The 16,240-nt window shown below is 40.0% G+C and overlaps 2 protein-coding genes across 2 annotated transcripts in view; both read right to left on the reverse strand.

Annotated features, from left to right (window-relative positions):
• The window catches only part of LOC310993089 (protocadherin gamma-C5-like), a gene marked incomplete at its 5' end in the record, with an annotated part of 337,145 nt that extends 334,275 nt beyond the window's left edge, over positions 1–2,870 (reverse strand). The window contains one exon of the mRNA XM_083981357.1: positions 486–2,870. Within this exon, the coding sequence (XP_083837483.1) occupies positions 486–2,870 (2,385 nt within the window). The remainder of the gene's footprint in view (positions 1–485) is intronic.
• Positions 2,871–4,115: 1,245 nt separating this feature from the next.
• The window catches only part of LOC310992220 (protocadherin alpha-8-like), a gene marked incomplete at both ends in the record, with an annotated part of 130,723 nt that continues 118,598 nt past the window's right edge, over positions 4,116–16,240 (reverse strand). The window contains 2 exons of the mRNA XM_083980239.1: positions 4,116–4,133; positions 4,425–5,510. Of these exons, the coding sequence (XP_083836365.1) occupies positions 4,116–4,133; positions 4,425–5,510 (1,104 nt within the window). The remainder of the gene's footprint in view (positions 4,134–4,424; positions 5,511–16,240) is intronic.

Genomic DNA, 16,240 nt, shown 5'->3' on the forward strand with positions numbered 1-16,240 from the left:
TTCTGTTTGTTTTGGGGATTTTTTTTCACATGCAGACGAAACTTATGATAAAGGCCAGTTTAAAAACTTCGTTGTCACACAAGATTTACTTAAAGTGTAAAATTGCCCTATGAACAGAAAAAAAAAAACATTTTTCAGGGAATCAAATTGAGCGTCTTTCCAACCACTAACCATCTCATCAAAAGAGCACTAGGCACTGGACAAAAAGGAGGATGCCAGCATTTGACAATTAAAACGTGTGAGAACTTCCATGGTTCTAAGGGGCAGCAGGGACTAACGTTAAATGATTTCCAGCCGTCATTTACAAAGTGAACCCCCCAAAAAAGTAATAAATGGGGGCTTACGTAGATATAAGCTCCGTTATGCAGTTACATTCAGCTACGATAAATCCATCTTATTTTCCAGAAAGAAAAATGCACGCTGAATTACAATGATTCACTTAAAATGGGGCGAAATGTCGGTAACGTGGTTTGAAGGACTCCTACCTCTACAGATGTATCCAACTCTTCAAAGGGGTCAGCGAAGTCTGATGGACTTTTCCGCAGAGTCTGGTCAGCAGGAAGTGTGTTGTCATTGTAAGACGTGACGAACTTAAAGTCACTGGTTCTAGAACCTGTTGTCAGGTAGGCGTCATAATTGTAAGTGCTGCGTAAAGTTCCTGTGCCGTCAACATCTGCGTAATTAGGAGGGAGATAAGCGCTGGGGATGGCGACTGCTCCGTCAAACAACAGTCTGGGCTTTCTCCTGCGACAAAACCTCACACCCAGGACGATGATGATGAAAGTCAGAAAAAAGGTGGACACTGACACCAGAGCGATGATCAGGTAAGAGGTCAGTTTGGAGTTCTTCTCATCATAAGAAATGTCCTTCAGTTCTGGCACCTCAGCCAAGTTATCAGAAATCAGTAAATACATGGAGCAGGTGGCAGACAGAGAGGGCTGTCCGTTATCTTTCACTGCCACAATCAGGTTCTGTTTCATGCTGTCAGACTCAGAAATGTCCCGCTGTGTCCTGATCTCTCCGCTGTGGAGACCAATAGTGAAAAGTCCCGGATCAGTGGATTTGACTATATGATAGGACAGCCAGGCGTTCTGTCCAGAGTCCGCGTCCACTGCTATCACTTTGGACACCAGAGAGCCTCCGTGTGCAGCTTTGGGGACCAGCTCGGTCATGAAGGAGTTGCCCTCCGGGGCGGGGTACAGGATCTGAGGAGAGTTGTCGTTCACATCTGATATGAAAACACTGACGGTCACGTTGCTGCTGAGCGGAGGAGAACCGTTGTCTCTGGCCATCACGTGGACTTTAAAGCTCCTGAACTGTTCATAATCAAACGACCTGACAGCGTGGATCACCCCCGTGTCTCCGTTCACAGACAGATAGGAGGACACCGGGGCACCGTTCACCTCACCAGGTAACAGAGAATAAATCACTGTACCGTTTTGTCTCCAGTCGGGGTCTCGAGCACTAACGGAACATAAAGTGGAGCCAGGTTTGTTATTTTCAGTCACATATGCGCTGTACGACTGTTCCTCAAACACAGGTGGGTTGTCGTTGATGTCAGCTACAGATAACTGAACAGTTTTAGAGGAGGACAGAGGTGGAGAGCCCTCGTCAGTGGCAGTGATTGTAATGTTGTAATCAGACACTAGTTCACGGTCCAGTTGTCCTGTGGTCACCAGAGAATAATAGTTTTTAATAGAAGGAACCAACTTAAAAGGAACATTTTGCTGAATGGAGCAGCGGACCTGTTTGTTATTGTCTGAGTCTCTGTCCTGCACGTTAATGATGCCCACCTCTGTACCAGGTGACACGTTCTCGGGTATGGGATTAGACAGTGATTTCAGATTTATCACAGGGGCATTATCATTTATATCAGTAACATCAACTTTAACTTCGGCGTACGAAGTTAGCCCTAAACCATCTTTAGCTTGGACTCTCATCTCAAAAGATCTAATTTTTTCAAAGTCAATTACACCAGTAACTTTAATTTCTCCAGTTTTAGGATCAATTGAAAATACATTTACATCAATGTCAGAAACGTGACCAAACTGATATGTCACGTCGCCATTCACTCCTTCATCTGCATCAGTAGCACTGACTTTAATTACGATGGTATCAGGAGGAGAGTTTTCAGGCAGACTGGCTTTATAAACGGCCTGGCTAAACACTGGGGCGTTATCATTAGCATCCAGCACAGTGACGTGTATGACTACGGTACCTGATCTCTGAGGAGAGCCACCATCTAGAGCCGTGAGAAGTAAATTCAGCTCCTTTTGTTTCTCTCGATCAAGTTTATTTTCCAATACGAGTTCTACTTTGTTACTGTCAACAGCGAGAATAAAGTTGTCATTCTTTTGTAGGCTGTACCTCTGAACTGCATTTTGACCTATATCTGCGTCGTGGGCCTCTTCGATGGAGAAGCGGTTACCCTTCTCAGCTGACTCACTTATTTCCATTTCAATCAAATTCTCTCTGAATTTGGGCGAGTTGTCATTCACGTCTTGAATATGAAGACTTACTCGATGAAGCTCCAAAGGATTTTCTAACACCAAATCTATTTTCACGACGCATGATGGTTTCCTGCCACAAATGCTCTCTCTGTCAATTCTTTCCGTTGTGATCAGATCGCCAGTACTCTGATTAATGTCACAGTACCGCTCATGTGTCTCATCAAAATCAACACGGGCGTTTCGGGAAGACAGGGTCCTCAGATCAAGACCGAGATCCTTTGCAATATTTCCAATAACAGAACCTCGTTTCATCTCTTCTGGAACAGAAAAACTCAGATCTCCATAAACGACGGGAAGCGTTACAAGGAAGGAAGCCAACAAAAAAATCCAACGAAGCGCTGTAAATCCTTTGTCTCCCATTTTGACACAAAAGACGTCTTCCCCTTATACAACCTACTCTGTCAGTTGCGATTAAATAAACCTGTCCAAAAAGTCAGTAACGCAGCACTTTACAGCAGTGTACACGATCAAATAGGACAGGAAAATTTAACAGCATCTCTGAATAATCCAGTACTGATATATATGCAGTAATAGTGGGTGGAGTAATGCGAGTTTATTTTCTGTAAGCCCACAGCGACACCATGAGTCCCTTTTCATTTTAACAGTAGGTGATCAAATGGTAAGGTTGATACAATATTCACTCGCGTTTTATGAGCTGCACGTGGCTGTTATTTAGTGAAAATACACACGTGAACAATCTACTTTGCTCACGACAGGGATGTAAGCATTAGCCCCTGTTGAGTTCAGATGCTGTACAAAGTGCCCCTGTATAGTATCAAGAAAAGAATGCATTTGCTTTTCCTTTTCAAAAGATGGTTTGGAGTCTACACGTGAAATAGACAACATATGGGCACATGGGCCTGCAAAAAAGCAACTTAACTTTCGGTATGACACTGCACATTTCGCTAATATATTGGTGTTTGATTTTTATATGGGTTAAACTGTGAGTGCTAATCGCTCTATATTAGTCAGTATTACAAAAAAAGATAAATCATTGTGATTACTAGCATTATTTGTAACGTGGCGGTGTAGAAAAAGACACGTCCTGTTGCGGTTGCACTACAGCCCTAAAATGCTCCCAAATGTCTAAAGAGCAACCGCAAAAGGACGCGTTTCAGCACCAAGGACAGAGACAGCCGGAGTTGCCTTGGGTGAAAGCATAAAGACACAGAAAGCGGAGCAACTGCGCTTATGACGTAGAGACAGTGTCACCTAAATACAAACTCACTGATCCGTACACCGAAATCTTTAGCCTTTTACAAAGATTGTGGCTTAATAATACCCGTGCTGCTTCTATCATATCTTAAAAATGACTATCAGTATAACGTGATGATGGCTGATACAAATATTTGACAGGAGATGAGGTAGAATTTGGCGAAAAATAGTTGGAAAAAACGATTTTGCTACAGGTTATGTCATTGAATGATTTTTTTTTTCACTAACTATTTTCTGTTTGTTTTGGGGATTTTCTTCTGATAAAGGCCAGTTTAAAAACTTCGTTGTCACACAAGATTTACTTAAAGTGTAAAATTGCCCTATGAACAGAAAAAAAAACCATTTTTCAGGGAATCAAATTGAGCGTCTTTCCAACCACTAACCATCTCATCAAAAGAGCACTAGGCACTGGACAAAAAGGAGGATGCCAGCATTTGACAACTAAAACGTGTGAGAACTTCCATGGTTCTAAGGGGCAGCAGGGACTAACGTTAAATGATTTCCAGCCGTCATTTACGAAGTGAACCCCCCAAAAAAGTAATAAATGGGGGGTTACGTAGATATAAGCTCCTTTATGCAGTTACATTCAGCTACGATAAATCCATCTTTTCCAGAAAGAAAAATACACGCTGAATTACAATGATTCACTTAAAATGCCATAAGGCGAAATGTCGATAACGTGGTTTGAAGGACTCCTACCTCTACAGATGTATCCAACTCTTCAAAGGGGTCAGCGAAGTCTGATGGACTTTTCCGCAGAGTCTGGTCAGCAGTAAGTGTGTTGTCATTGTAAGACGTCACAAACTTAAAGTCACTGGTTCTAGAACCTGTTGTCAGGTAGGCGTCATAATTGTAAGTGCTGCGTAAAGTTCCTGTGCCGTCAACATCTGCGTAATTAGGAGGGAGATAAGCGCTGGGGATGGCGACTGCTCCGTCAAACAACAGTCTGGGCTTTCTCCTGCGACAAAACCTCACACCCAGGACGATGATGATGAAAGTCAGAAAAAAGGTGGACACTGACACCAGAGCGATGATCAGGTAAGAGGTCAGTTTGGAGTTCTTCTCGTCATAAGAAATATCCTTCAGTTCTGGCACCTCAGCCAAGTTATCAGAAATCAGTAAATACATGGAGCAGGTGGCAGACAGAGAGGGCTGTCCGTTATCTTTCACTGCCACAATCAGGTTCTGTTTCATGCTGTCTGACTCAGAAATGTCCCGCTGTGTCCTGATCTCTCCGCTGTGGAGACCAATAGTGAAAAGTCCTGGATCAGTGGATTTGACTATATGATAGGACAGCCAGGCGTTCTGTCCAGAGTCCGCGTCCACTGCTATCACTTTGGACACCAGAGAGCCTTCGTGTGCAGCTTTGGGGACCAGCTCGGTCATGAAGGAGTTGCCCTCCGGGGCGGGGTAGAGGATCTGAGGAGAGTTGTCATTCACATCTGATATGAAAACACTGACGGTCACGTTGCTGCTGAGCGGAGGAGAACCGTTGTCTCTGGCCATCACGTGGACTTTAAAGCTCCTGAACTGTTCATAATCAAACGACCTGACAGCGTGGATCACCCCCGTGTCTCCGTTCACAGACAGATAGGAGGACACCGGGGCACCGTTCACCTCACCAGGTAACAGAGAATAAATCACTGTACCGTTTTGTCTCCAGTCGGGGTCTCGAGCACTAACGGAACATAAAGTGGAGCCAGGTTTGTTATTTTCAGTCACATATGCGCTGTACGACTGTTCCTCAAACACAGGTGGGTTGTCGTTGATGTCAGCTACAGATAACTCAACAGTTTTAGAGGAGGACAGAGGTGGAGAGCCCTCGTCAGTGGCAGTGATTGTAATGTTGTAATCAGACACTAGTTCACGGTCCAGTTGTCCTGTGGTCACCAGAGAATAATAGTTTTTAATAGAAGGAACTAACTTAAAAGGAACATTTTGCTGAATGGAGCAGCGGACCTGTTTGTTGTTGTCTGAGTCTCTGTCCTGCACATTAATGATGCCCACCTCTGTACCAGGTGACACGTTCTCGGGAATGGGATTAGACAGTGATTTCAGATTTATCACAGGGGCATTATCATTTATATCAGTAACATCTATTATAACTTTCGCGTATGAGGTTAGCCCTAAACCATCTTTAGCCTCCACTGTCATCTCAAAAGAATTACTCTCCTCGAAGTCAATCACACTCTTTACTCTGATTTCTCCCGTTTTGGGATCAATCGAAAAAACATTTATATCATCGTCAGATACATGGCCTAAGTCATATTTCACATCTCCATTCACTCCTTCATCTGCATCAGTAGCACTGACCCTAATGACTATCGAATCAGTAGGAGAGTTTTCAGGCAGACTGGCTTTATAAACGGCCTGGCTAAACACTGGGGCGTTATCATTAGCATCCAGCACAGTGACGTGTATGACTACGGTACCTGATCTCTGAGGAGAGCCACCATCTAGAGCCGTGAGAAGTAAATTCAGCTCCTTTTGTTTCTCTCGATCAAGCGTATTCTCCAGTACGAGTTCAACCTTGTTACTGTCAACAGCGAGAATAAAGTTGTCATTCTTTTGTAAGCTGTACCTCTGAACAGCATTTTGACCTATATCTGCGTCGTGGGCCTCCTCAATGGAGAAGCGATTACCCTTATCTGCTGACTCACTTATTTCCATTTCAATTAAATATTTTTTGAATTTTGGCGAGTTGTCGTTAACATCTTGAATGTGAAGACTTAAACGATGTAGCTCCAAAGGATTTTCTAACACCAGATCTATTTTCAACACACATGATGGTTTCTTGCCACAAAGACTTTCTCTGTCAATTCTCTCCATTGCTGTCAATTCCCCGGTACTGAGGTTAACATCACAGTACCGCTTAGACCCTTCAAAATCAACACGGGCATTTCGAGAAGACAAGGTCCTCAGACCAAGACCAAGATCCTTCGCTATATTTCCAACAACAGAGCCTCTTTTAATCTCTTCTGGTATAGAATAACTCAGGTCTCCGCAAACGATGTGCAGTGTTACAATAAAGGAAGCGAAGAAGACTGGGCGAAGCGCAGAAAATCCTTTGTCTCCCATCATCGGAAAATATGCGTCCTCGTTAAACAAATGACTATCCAGAAGAAAAAAATAAAATATTCCAAAGCAGCCCAGTATTTTTACAACAGCGAGTACGATGGAATATTGCGGTGGACACACAGGAGATTGTTACGAGAATTCCCAACTGGTTTTAATGCAGTAACAGTGGGTGGGGATGTCTGTGGTACCGTTGTGCTAGCCCACAGCGGCACCATGAGTCGCTTTACAATATTTACACCTGCAAGCAACTCGCTGGACTCTAAACACGCCTTATCCTCAGCCACATTCAGGGTTCTGTCATATGGATATTGGAAAACATAAATGCTACAATCTAATGGACCATGTTGAAACATCATTCTATAAGTAGGTCATTCAATGTGAGACTTTTTATATTTAGCTGGAGTCATACATCATGTAGCCTATGGTTACTTAATTGCAAAAATGTTTCGCCAGATTTTCACGAGTAAAACACAATATTAATGCACATTCCAACACCGTGGATAAAATACAGTCTCAGCTTATTCAGTAAAAACTGCACTATAATATGCATAAGTCATCACAAAAGACTGACTGAACTGCAATGAATTAGGATAAGAACAATTTATTATTGTATTAACACACGGGTTTAAAAAGAGAAGAAGAAAAGTTTCACTGGAAAATAGAAGAAGTCACAACCAACCATAACAAACTAGTACACCTGGCAAAAATAGATTACTTTTCCAAGACTGTTGAGAAAACTGGAAACATATAAAGATCATTAATTCGTTGATTTATTGATATTACACTGCTCTCTGATCATTTTCTAAAACCTTCTGAAATGTTGCAGGCTTATTCACTTGGTAAGTAGCCTATCTCAAGAACTGCCCAAGTTCATTTTTGAAGTAAGTTTTATTTTATTTTTTATTGTTTTATTTTGTACATTTCATGACAACAACACTGTCCGCAGTCGTACATGTATGATCTCCTTGCTCCTCTGCATCGGGCTTATTCCATCCTTGAGAGGACAATTTAAAAATTACATTTTGGTATTATTGCAGTGTCTGTAGTGGTAGATTCAGAAAGTATCTCAAAGAGAAAAGGCAGATTTCAGGTCGAAAAACTGAGATAATATTACCAGGGCAAATTAATCATATTTATTATAATTGATATTACAAAAAGTTCATTAATTTCCTTTTTTAAGATAACCATCCTCTCCTCAATTATCTTATTTCATGTAATGGAAAATGTGATGTTTATTCAATAATTTAAAAACCATTTGGACAGTGAAGACAGTCAGAAAGTTGCAACAACCACATAAAACTGTGGGTAAAACGTAACCCTCAACTGTTTCACCAACATGACAAGTGTCAAACAAGGTCTCAAGAACAATCACCAACATTGGTATCTCAAATTAAAAACAGGAGCTTTCTCTTTGTCAGCATTGCTTACAAATAGCGTTGCTTGCTTAAAAAAACAATAAAGAATGCGGGTTTCAGCAGTACAAAATTACCGTGTATATCGAGTACCATGCTCCACAAACAATAGTTGTGAGAAAAAAAAATATTAAAAGTGATGCGTCTTGATTATACCGCACATTTTTCTACATTATACCTGGTGCTTTCATCAGGTGCAAGTCAACAGTTCAGCTGAAGATTTAAGAAACTGAATGAAGTGTGTTATGAAGCTACGCGAAAGTTCAGACAGGCTCTTTAAGCACGCCTCAAAGCCCTTTCCCTATTTCCCCGCTATCCTCTCGCGCCACCCTTATTCTCATAATTCAACCAATCACAGTCTGCCATCCTCTTTCTCTTCCACCAATCAATCATTAGCGTCAAATGGTCTGTCATGATTGAAATACTGGCAGCAGTTGACGTTACCTCAAGTAGATATGCAGGAACAGGTGACTGAGCGCTACAGCACAGGTCCACAATCTCAAATTTATTTCATTTTTTTTTTCAATTTGGTGAGTTCAAGCCTAACCAACACAGAAGAGTTTATGAAGCACAATCCCTCTGCAATGTTTTCGCACAAGCAGTACTACTTCAGTAAGACCAAATACACTTTGATGTGTAAAATCTGTGGAGCTCCACATAGGAGGTATAGTGACAGAAACAGATAAAAGGTTTCACATTTTGATATTGGTTTGATTGGTACTTTTTCAGTGTCCTTCTACACTGGGCATTATCTTCTTAACTGAAGAATCTCTGTAAAAGTTGGTGCTAAATTCCCCTTGTGACAAAAATACAACCTTATGCCACTCTGTTTTGATAATCTCACCACATCATATCAAGAGGATATATTTTACAAGTCTGTATTTGTAGAATAACTGAACATTTTACCACTAGATTTAAAAATGCTTTTCATGTTGCTTGTTAGCGTAAAGCTTCCAAACAATCAAAAGAAACCATTCCCACCATCTCCTCATGGTAGTGCCTCACTGCCTTTACTCAGCTTAACTACCAATACATGTGACTGCACAAAACCCACTGCCAAAGTCAGACAGATCACAAAACTTCTTAAAGTGCTATGATGTAATTCTTTCCATAGCTAGATATAAACATGAAATGTAAATCTTAAACCTAAATCATTTGTAAATCCTAAAACTAATTTATTCCCCCTTGCTTTCTCTTTTCATCTCTTAAATGTCACAATTTAGCATATTAGCCAAAACTACAAGTGTAATGTTCTGTGTCCACAGTTGTCAAACAAATTTCACTCTGGGTAAATCAAAATGATCACTAACCGACAACAAGCCACCAAAATAATCAAGTCGTAAAATTATGCTTTCAAGGTGATTAGGTATCAGCAAAGTCAAGTCAGTTGCAGTCATAAAATATATAACAAATTAAAATTCATAAACACCCTGTATCTTATTTTCAAGAATACATTAGAATGTATTTATTTTTCTTCTTCAGTGATTCACAAGCAAATTCAACTTTATCTTTTCACCAGTACAGTACCTTTGAAAGATGAGCAGTATATGTGCTTCAGGTATGTCCAGAATTTATCTCAGGATATACAGGAACCTAAGGAGAGAATGCATATAACTTTAGTATTTTATGGTGGTATAAGAAACCTGGCACTAATGAACACTTATCCCTTCCAACAACTTATAAAACATACACCATGCTCATTCATATTGTATATTACAACCTGATTTAAATCAACACGTGAATTTTTATATAATTAAATTACATTTCAGCCTGGATGAATATTCTTGGACAACATATTACAACTGCGTATTTTTTGAGAAAAGGGGAAAACACATTAGCAACATAAAAATCTAGTGCTTCTTATAATCAAATAATAATTATAATAATTGACCCTAACATGCACACCATACAAGGCAACATGTTTTAATCATGAGTGACCATGCTGCCAGGCTAAAATACTGACCTTCATTAGCATGGCTTTTCAATGCACCTCTCCTTCTTTGACAAACGTTCCAATTTCCACTGCAGAAAAATAAAATTATAGGAGAGAAAAAAAGAAAAGAATGAAGAAAATGACTTAATGTTAACAGAACATTTAATACAGATATGATATACTCCCAACACAAGCATAAACAATTAACTGCAGCCAAGTGAAGTGAAGATTCAACAGTGTGGTCAGAAGCTATAGAAGAATTGCTCAGAAAGATGAGCATTATGAACTTAGCCAGACTCACTTATGTGCCTACTGTGGCTGGCTTTTAGAGGGTGTGTCCATACATACAGTATATGCATACATGCATACACATGCATGTATGCATACACACCCTCCTGAGACCCAGGAAAAAAAGTTTTCTGATTTTTTTTTTTTTTTTTTGTTGTTTTACATGAATTAAGTTTTGGGGTGGTGAAAAACAAATTGCACAGAAAGAAAGATATGAAAACTTAAAGCAGAAGTAAGTGATATATTTGTGTTAATATAAGTCTTAAATAGTTATATCTTCCGACAGCAATCACTTACATAGAGTGTTTGGTCTGAAACACGGGTCTGTCAGTCACTCTGCTCTGAGCCGAGGAGAAAACATTTATCGTATCCTACAGTTTTTATCCAATGAGGAGAGAGAACGGCATGCAGGGCTGTGTGTGCAGCCAAGGGACGCCGTGAATGTGGCCACGTAGAGACGAGGACTGTTATGGTGCGTTCAAGGAAACTCGTATTTTTCCGACCGTGAAGTCGTACCAGTTCGATCTGGTACGACTTCACGGGTCGGAAGTTACGAGTGGCCGTTATAGTGACTTTCACCGGTAAAACAGGTCGGAAAAACACGAGTGGGTTGCCTGGAACGCTACAAAGTCGTAAGTTGTGACTTGAAGCTGTAATTTACGATTTCAAAAGCCTGCCTGGAACGCAGCATTACCGAAAACGACCGGACCACTTACTTCTGCTTTAATTTCATTTTAATTTTACAACATGTGCACTGTAGTGGACAACAGGACAATAATATTCTCAAACATGCAATATTTTGCTTATTATGGACTTAAGGCTAGACACATAATATAACACATAAACTAATTCACTAACTAACTTCATTCTTTTTATCAACTACACTATTTACCTTTGTAATTTCATCATTAGACATTTTTTCTGAGATGGTATTTAATAGAGCATTCAGATTTTTTAGGGACAAAGAGAAACAGGTTGCTCCTATAGCCTATACTTGATACAATAATGAAAGGCTTGTTGTCCATCCATAAACATTTTTCATTGATTAATCATTATTTAGAGTCAAGAATAAAATCATGGGATCTATTTTCTGGAACATATTTCCACAGGCAATCATTTTGTATTGATTAAAAACCTCAAAACCTATGTTTTGGTTTTGGCCCATAGAGGCTGATGGTGCATCTCATCTAGCGCTGGGTCTTGATCTCCCTTATCTGGCTCCTCCTCATCTGAACTTTTACACTCTCCTGCAGGGTCATCATCTTTCCTTAGACTCTCCTCCTCTGATAAATCTTTTTCTGAATCTCTCTCAATGATTTTGTAAAGAATTCACTCAGCCTCTGTCATAGAGCTGTTCCTAAAGAATTGTGAAGCAAACACAAGTACAGAGTCCCAATGTCCACTACAGTGTAAAATTAGCTTTTTTTTTCATATGAAAAATTCAGCTCTGAAATTCACTTGAATGTTGTTTTGTTATTTATAACAAACAATCAAACACACACACAAGATACACTGCACGTCCAAAAAGAAGTCACCATTTGGATTTAATAAGGTGACAGGCATAGTAGAGAATTTAGCTAACACATGATGTGCACTACAGTGTACAAAAATGTACACATGCTGTGCAACGCATAGACTGTAAAAATAAGGTGCAACGAGACTAAAAAAGTAGCTGATTCAGGCCCTAAAGCGGACTAGCTAGCACAATATGTAATTAGAACAGTGGGCCCAGTTTCTGAGCGCCTTTGTTGGCATGGTGCGGTGATTAGGCTTCCATGGCAAAGATTTACACTTACCGGTGAAATGTGTCATTGAAATTACGTTTGTCCTGGCTTCTGAGACGGTCATTCCTGCCATCCTCCGGTCAGCTAAACTGTCTGTTACATTAAACCCTATACGAGGGGGAGCGAATGGAAAAGAAGCGGCGGCTAACTCAGACCTGTATGCAGGTTGACGCCGTAGTCGCGTTCGCGCCCAATTTGCGTCGCGCTTGCGCGAGCCAAGCGGCCATCTTGGAAAGCCAAGAAGGCTACGGCAAAGCCATTTGGACAAACCACACTGCCCGGTTTGAGTCGAGAAGAAAATCAAATCGCCTGTCTGCGCCATGTGGGCGCAGCGGTGTGAAAGCTCCTATTGGTATGAAAAATCAGATCTTCATGTCTTTCCTCAGCCAATGACAAATCAGGGTATCTTTTCGAGCATGTTGCATCTTTTTTCAGTTCTGATGCTTAGCACAATACAACAAAACAAGAAAATAATACTTTACTTGACTAACACCACCCAACTCTGGGTCCAAGCCATTGATATCATCTCAGTTTTTTAAACACAAATTTGCATAAAACCAATTAACTCATCATCATTGTAGTTTGTTTTTACACTATACTGTCAGGTCATTATGCCTCCATGTTGTTTGATTTATTGAAATCCATTAATGCAGTTACTCATTTTATAAAGGTTAACTTATGTTTCTTTGGTGAAAGATAGAAACGTCATTGAGAGCCTTGTCAATGATAGGTGTAGCCTACAACAGGGATCCAGGGCCCTGCACTGTTACAATATCTAATAATGCCACTTCCATGTGTGACTAGTAAATGTATCTTTATCTTTTTATAGATATTCTGTTCTGTTGTACTTTCATCAAATCATATGCAATGCAAGATACCCTATGTTCATACTTAAGGCAAACACTTACATAACACTATTGACAAGATTCAGACAACTGAAGGCTAACAGCTCCTTGATGACCCAGTTCATGTAATATTGACAGTGAGACAGAAGTCAAGTAGCCTATCTTGGAAACCTGACTGATTGAGTTGAGTTGCAGAAAAGTGATTGTTGAAGAAGTCCTGGATTTCAGTGAGATTCTGCTGTTTTCATTTGCTATTAAAAACTCACATTAAAAGTATTTGTTTGATTATATTGTTGGTTAATTATATATCTTTCTATCGGTGTTTGTATTCCATGAGTATGTAAGAATAAAAATCAATCAAATCAAGCTAGGAAAACAGGAACGTTGTGGGGGAATTTCTCATCTGTGAACCAAATTCGTGATGATGTGTCTTTAGAAATGAACCTTTAATTAACGAAAGAAGAAAGGACGGAATGGATAAATGAAGGAAGGAAGGCTTTATTTCACACATGTTGTGAGTAATAACACATTTAAAGCACTTTGGTCAATACAACTTTGCATGTTTGATAAGGAGTATGAGGCATTAGCTTATTTAGTCCTACCCCTTCTCTAATTACATTACTGGTTTAGCCTACCATCTGTGTGTCCTGTTTCTCTCTTTTTTATAATTACATACTCCCAACACAAACAAACAACATCATAGTTGCTGTGTCAACAATACAAAATAAATAACAAGTATATAAACAAATGTGAGAACCTAGTAAATACCATGTGTTCGTACCACTGTTTGAACTTGCTCATGGTTGGACATTGCCTGAGCTCCCCCATAAGTGTGTTCCACAACTTCCCTCCACATACAGAAATACAAAAGGTGTGCTCAGTGTGATACAGTACAACAGTTATTAGCTCCATTACTCCTGCCTTGCTCATCGTGTTATTGTCTAAATGACACAGGGTATAAGTTCAAATAGGATAGATCAAATCTTTTTTTTGTTGGCAAAAAAACAACAACAACAACAACAACAACAACAACAACAACAACAACAACAAACAGTAATTTAAAGTGCTAGGTTGATCTGCTACTGTGGCCAAATGTGCTATGATATATTGCCCAGAAGATGGCGCCTTATGCTTACCTCTCCTGCAGATGGAACAGCAGATGGGAATGAATGGAAAAACGGCGTGCAGCCATCATGTTATTTTTAGAAAGGTTTTATTGCATGGACATTAACCTCCTACTGGTACTGAAAATCTCCAACACAGTGAATGCATGACCTTATATGCTGTATCTTGTTTGGTTCGCGTAATTGAAAGTCTTTCATTCTGTAACATCTCAGGCACCACAATGATATCGCACGTTATGAGCGCGCTGCATTATGGTACATGTAGTCCAACACTTCATCCCGTTAAACTCACCTCCCCACTGAAGTGTTGCCCTTTTTCGACATTAACCTACCTTGAAACGGCCCCGCTTCATTCATACAGCTATATTCTTAACAATAGTTTAACGTGCATATTGTAGCCCACCAAAGGACCTCTGCATCGTGTATTGTCTTCGCAACACTGTGAGTAGGCTACTGCAGGTAGTGATGCAGTCCGTTCCAATAAAGGGAGTGACTGTTTGAAAAAAAAAGAAAAAAAAAGAAAGTCACTTCAAGGCCAAATTTGCACGAGAGCTACTTATTCCTTTATATCACTCTAGTCTACCAGTAAGTCAGTTGTGTTAATTTCCATTAATCATGGCTGGCTGAGACAAATCTAATTCATTTTCAACCCACTGTCTCACCCTGTTTCATTAACTCCCTTGAATTTTCTCATAAACAGTGTGTCTCCAAAGTGTAATGTGTAGTGCTGTTTCTGCCAAAGGCAAAAATTATTGTGCGCCTTTCCATCTTCATCTTCGCTGCTTCCAAGTCACTCCATGCCTTGTCAGCAGAATGAAGGTCGCTGAGTCACTGCAGCTGGCAACATCACCAGCTAACACACCCACTAAGATAAACACAAAAGTGAGCCCTATATACTTTGATTTCCCCACATATTTACAGACCCTGTCATATTCCTAAACATTTCACTATTAGTTTCCATCTCCTAGTAGGTTAAAGCATTTTGAGAAAATGATTGTAGGCTTCTTAGAGCATGCTCTGAACAACATGACATATTTTCTGCTCGTGCCTAAACTCGTTTCACATTTATTGTCTCTGTGCACTGGACAACTTATGAAGAAAATGAGCCCAGTGGCCCATAATTCTGCATTTTGTTCACTCTACCACCGTATCCATATTCATTAGCCACAGACTCACTGACTAAATACTGCAGGCTACATTTCTGAACACTGAGCCTGCTTGTTTGTTAATTTGTTTATATAACTTAAATGAGCCCAAATTCAGGAGATATATCTTGTGTATGCTCATGGGACTATGCAACTGTTGGCATTTAAATGTGTGGGCGTTAGTGGTTTTTGTTAAACTGCAGTTCTTTCATTGATCTGATCTTATTACAAGTAAAATGTCAGAGAGGAGTCAGAGACACATTTATGGCAATGCATCATCTAATCAGGAGTCATCAGTGTTGTCTGTGGTGTATAGAAGGACATGTATCCACACATCCTTCACCTCATTCATGGGCACCCCACAATTTCAGCCATCCTGTGCTTGCTACATACGGATATAAGGGTGTTGCCATGGAGATATTCCTTAAATAGACGGAACCATAGAAATTATTTTGTCTGTCTCCTGGAGAGAATAACATCTTAAAGGGATGTAGCATTGAAGCATTTTTTGAACATGAACTCTTGAACCTGTCAAACTGCTACCTCCCATTTCTGCATACATAATGGAAGCCAGAACTGGGGAGAGGGAGATTTCATTAACTTTATTTATTTCAAGAGGAGTGATTCAAGAAAGCATGGACAAATCTATTTCACTCTCAGCCATGAATATGTGAGAATTTTTTGTTTTATCTGTTCTGGGCAACACATTAACATTATGTGAATATTATTGTGGCTTCCACAACTCTAAATGACATTTTAGGAAAAATTGAGCTGATAGCCAGAGTAGATGAGTGTATGAAAGTATTGATTATCAGTGCTGCATTTTATCTAGGCCAGTATGACTTATGTCTCTCTTTTGTGCTCTTTTCTACAAACTTGCCCCCTGGGATACAATAAATCTATTTA

This window comes from Trachurus trachurus, assembly GCF_905171665.1.
Source record: "Trachurus trachurus genome assembly, chromosome: 10".
Taxonomy (NCBI): domain Eukaryota; kingdom Metazoa; phylum Chordata; class Actinopteri; order Carangiformes; family Carangidae; genus Trachurus; species Trachurus trachurus.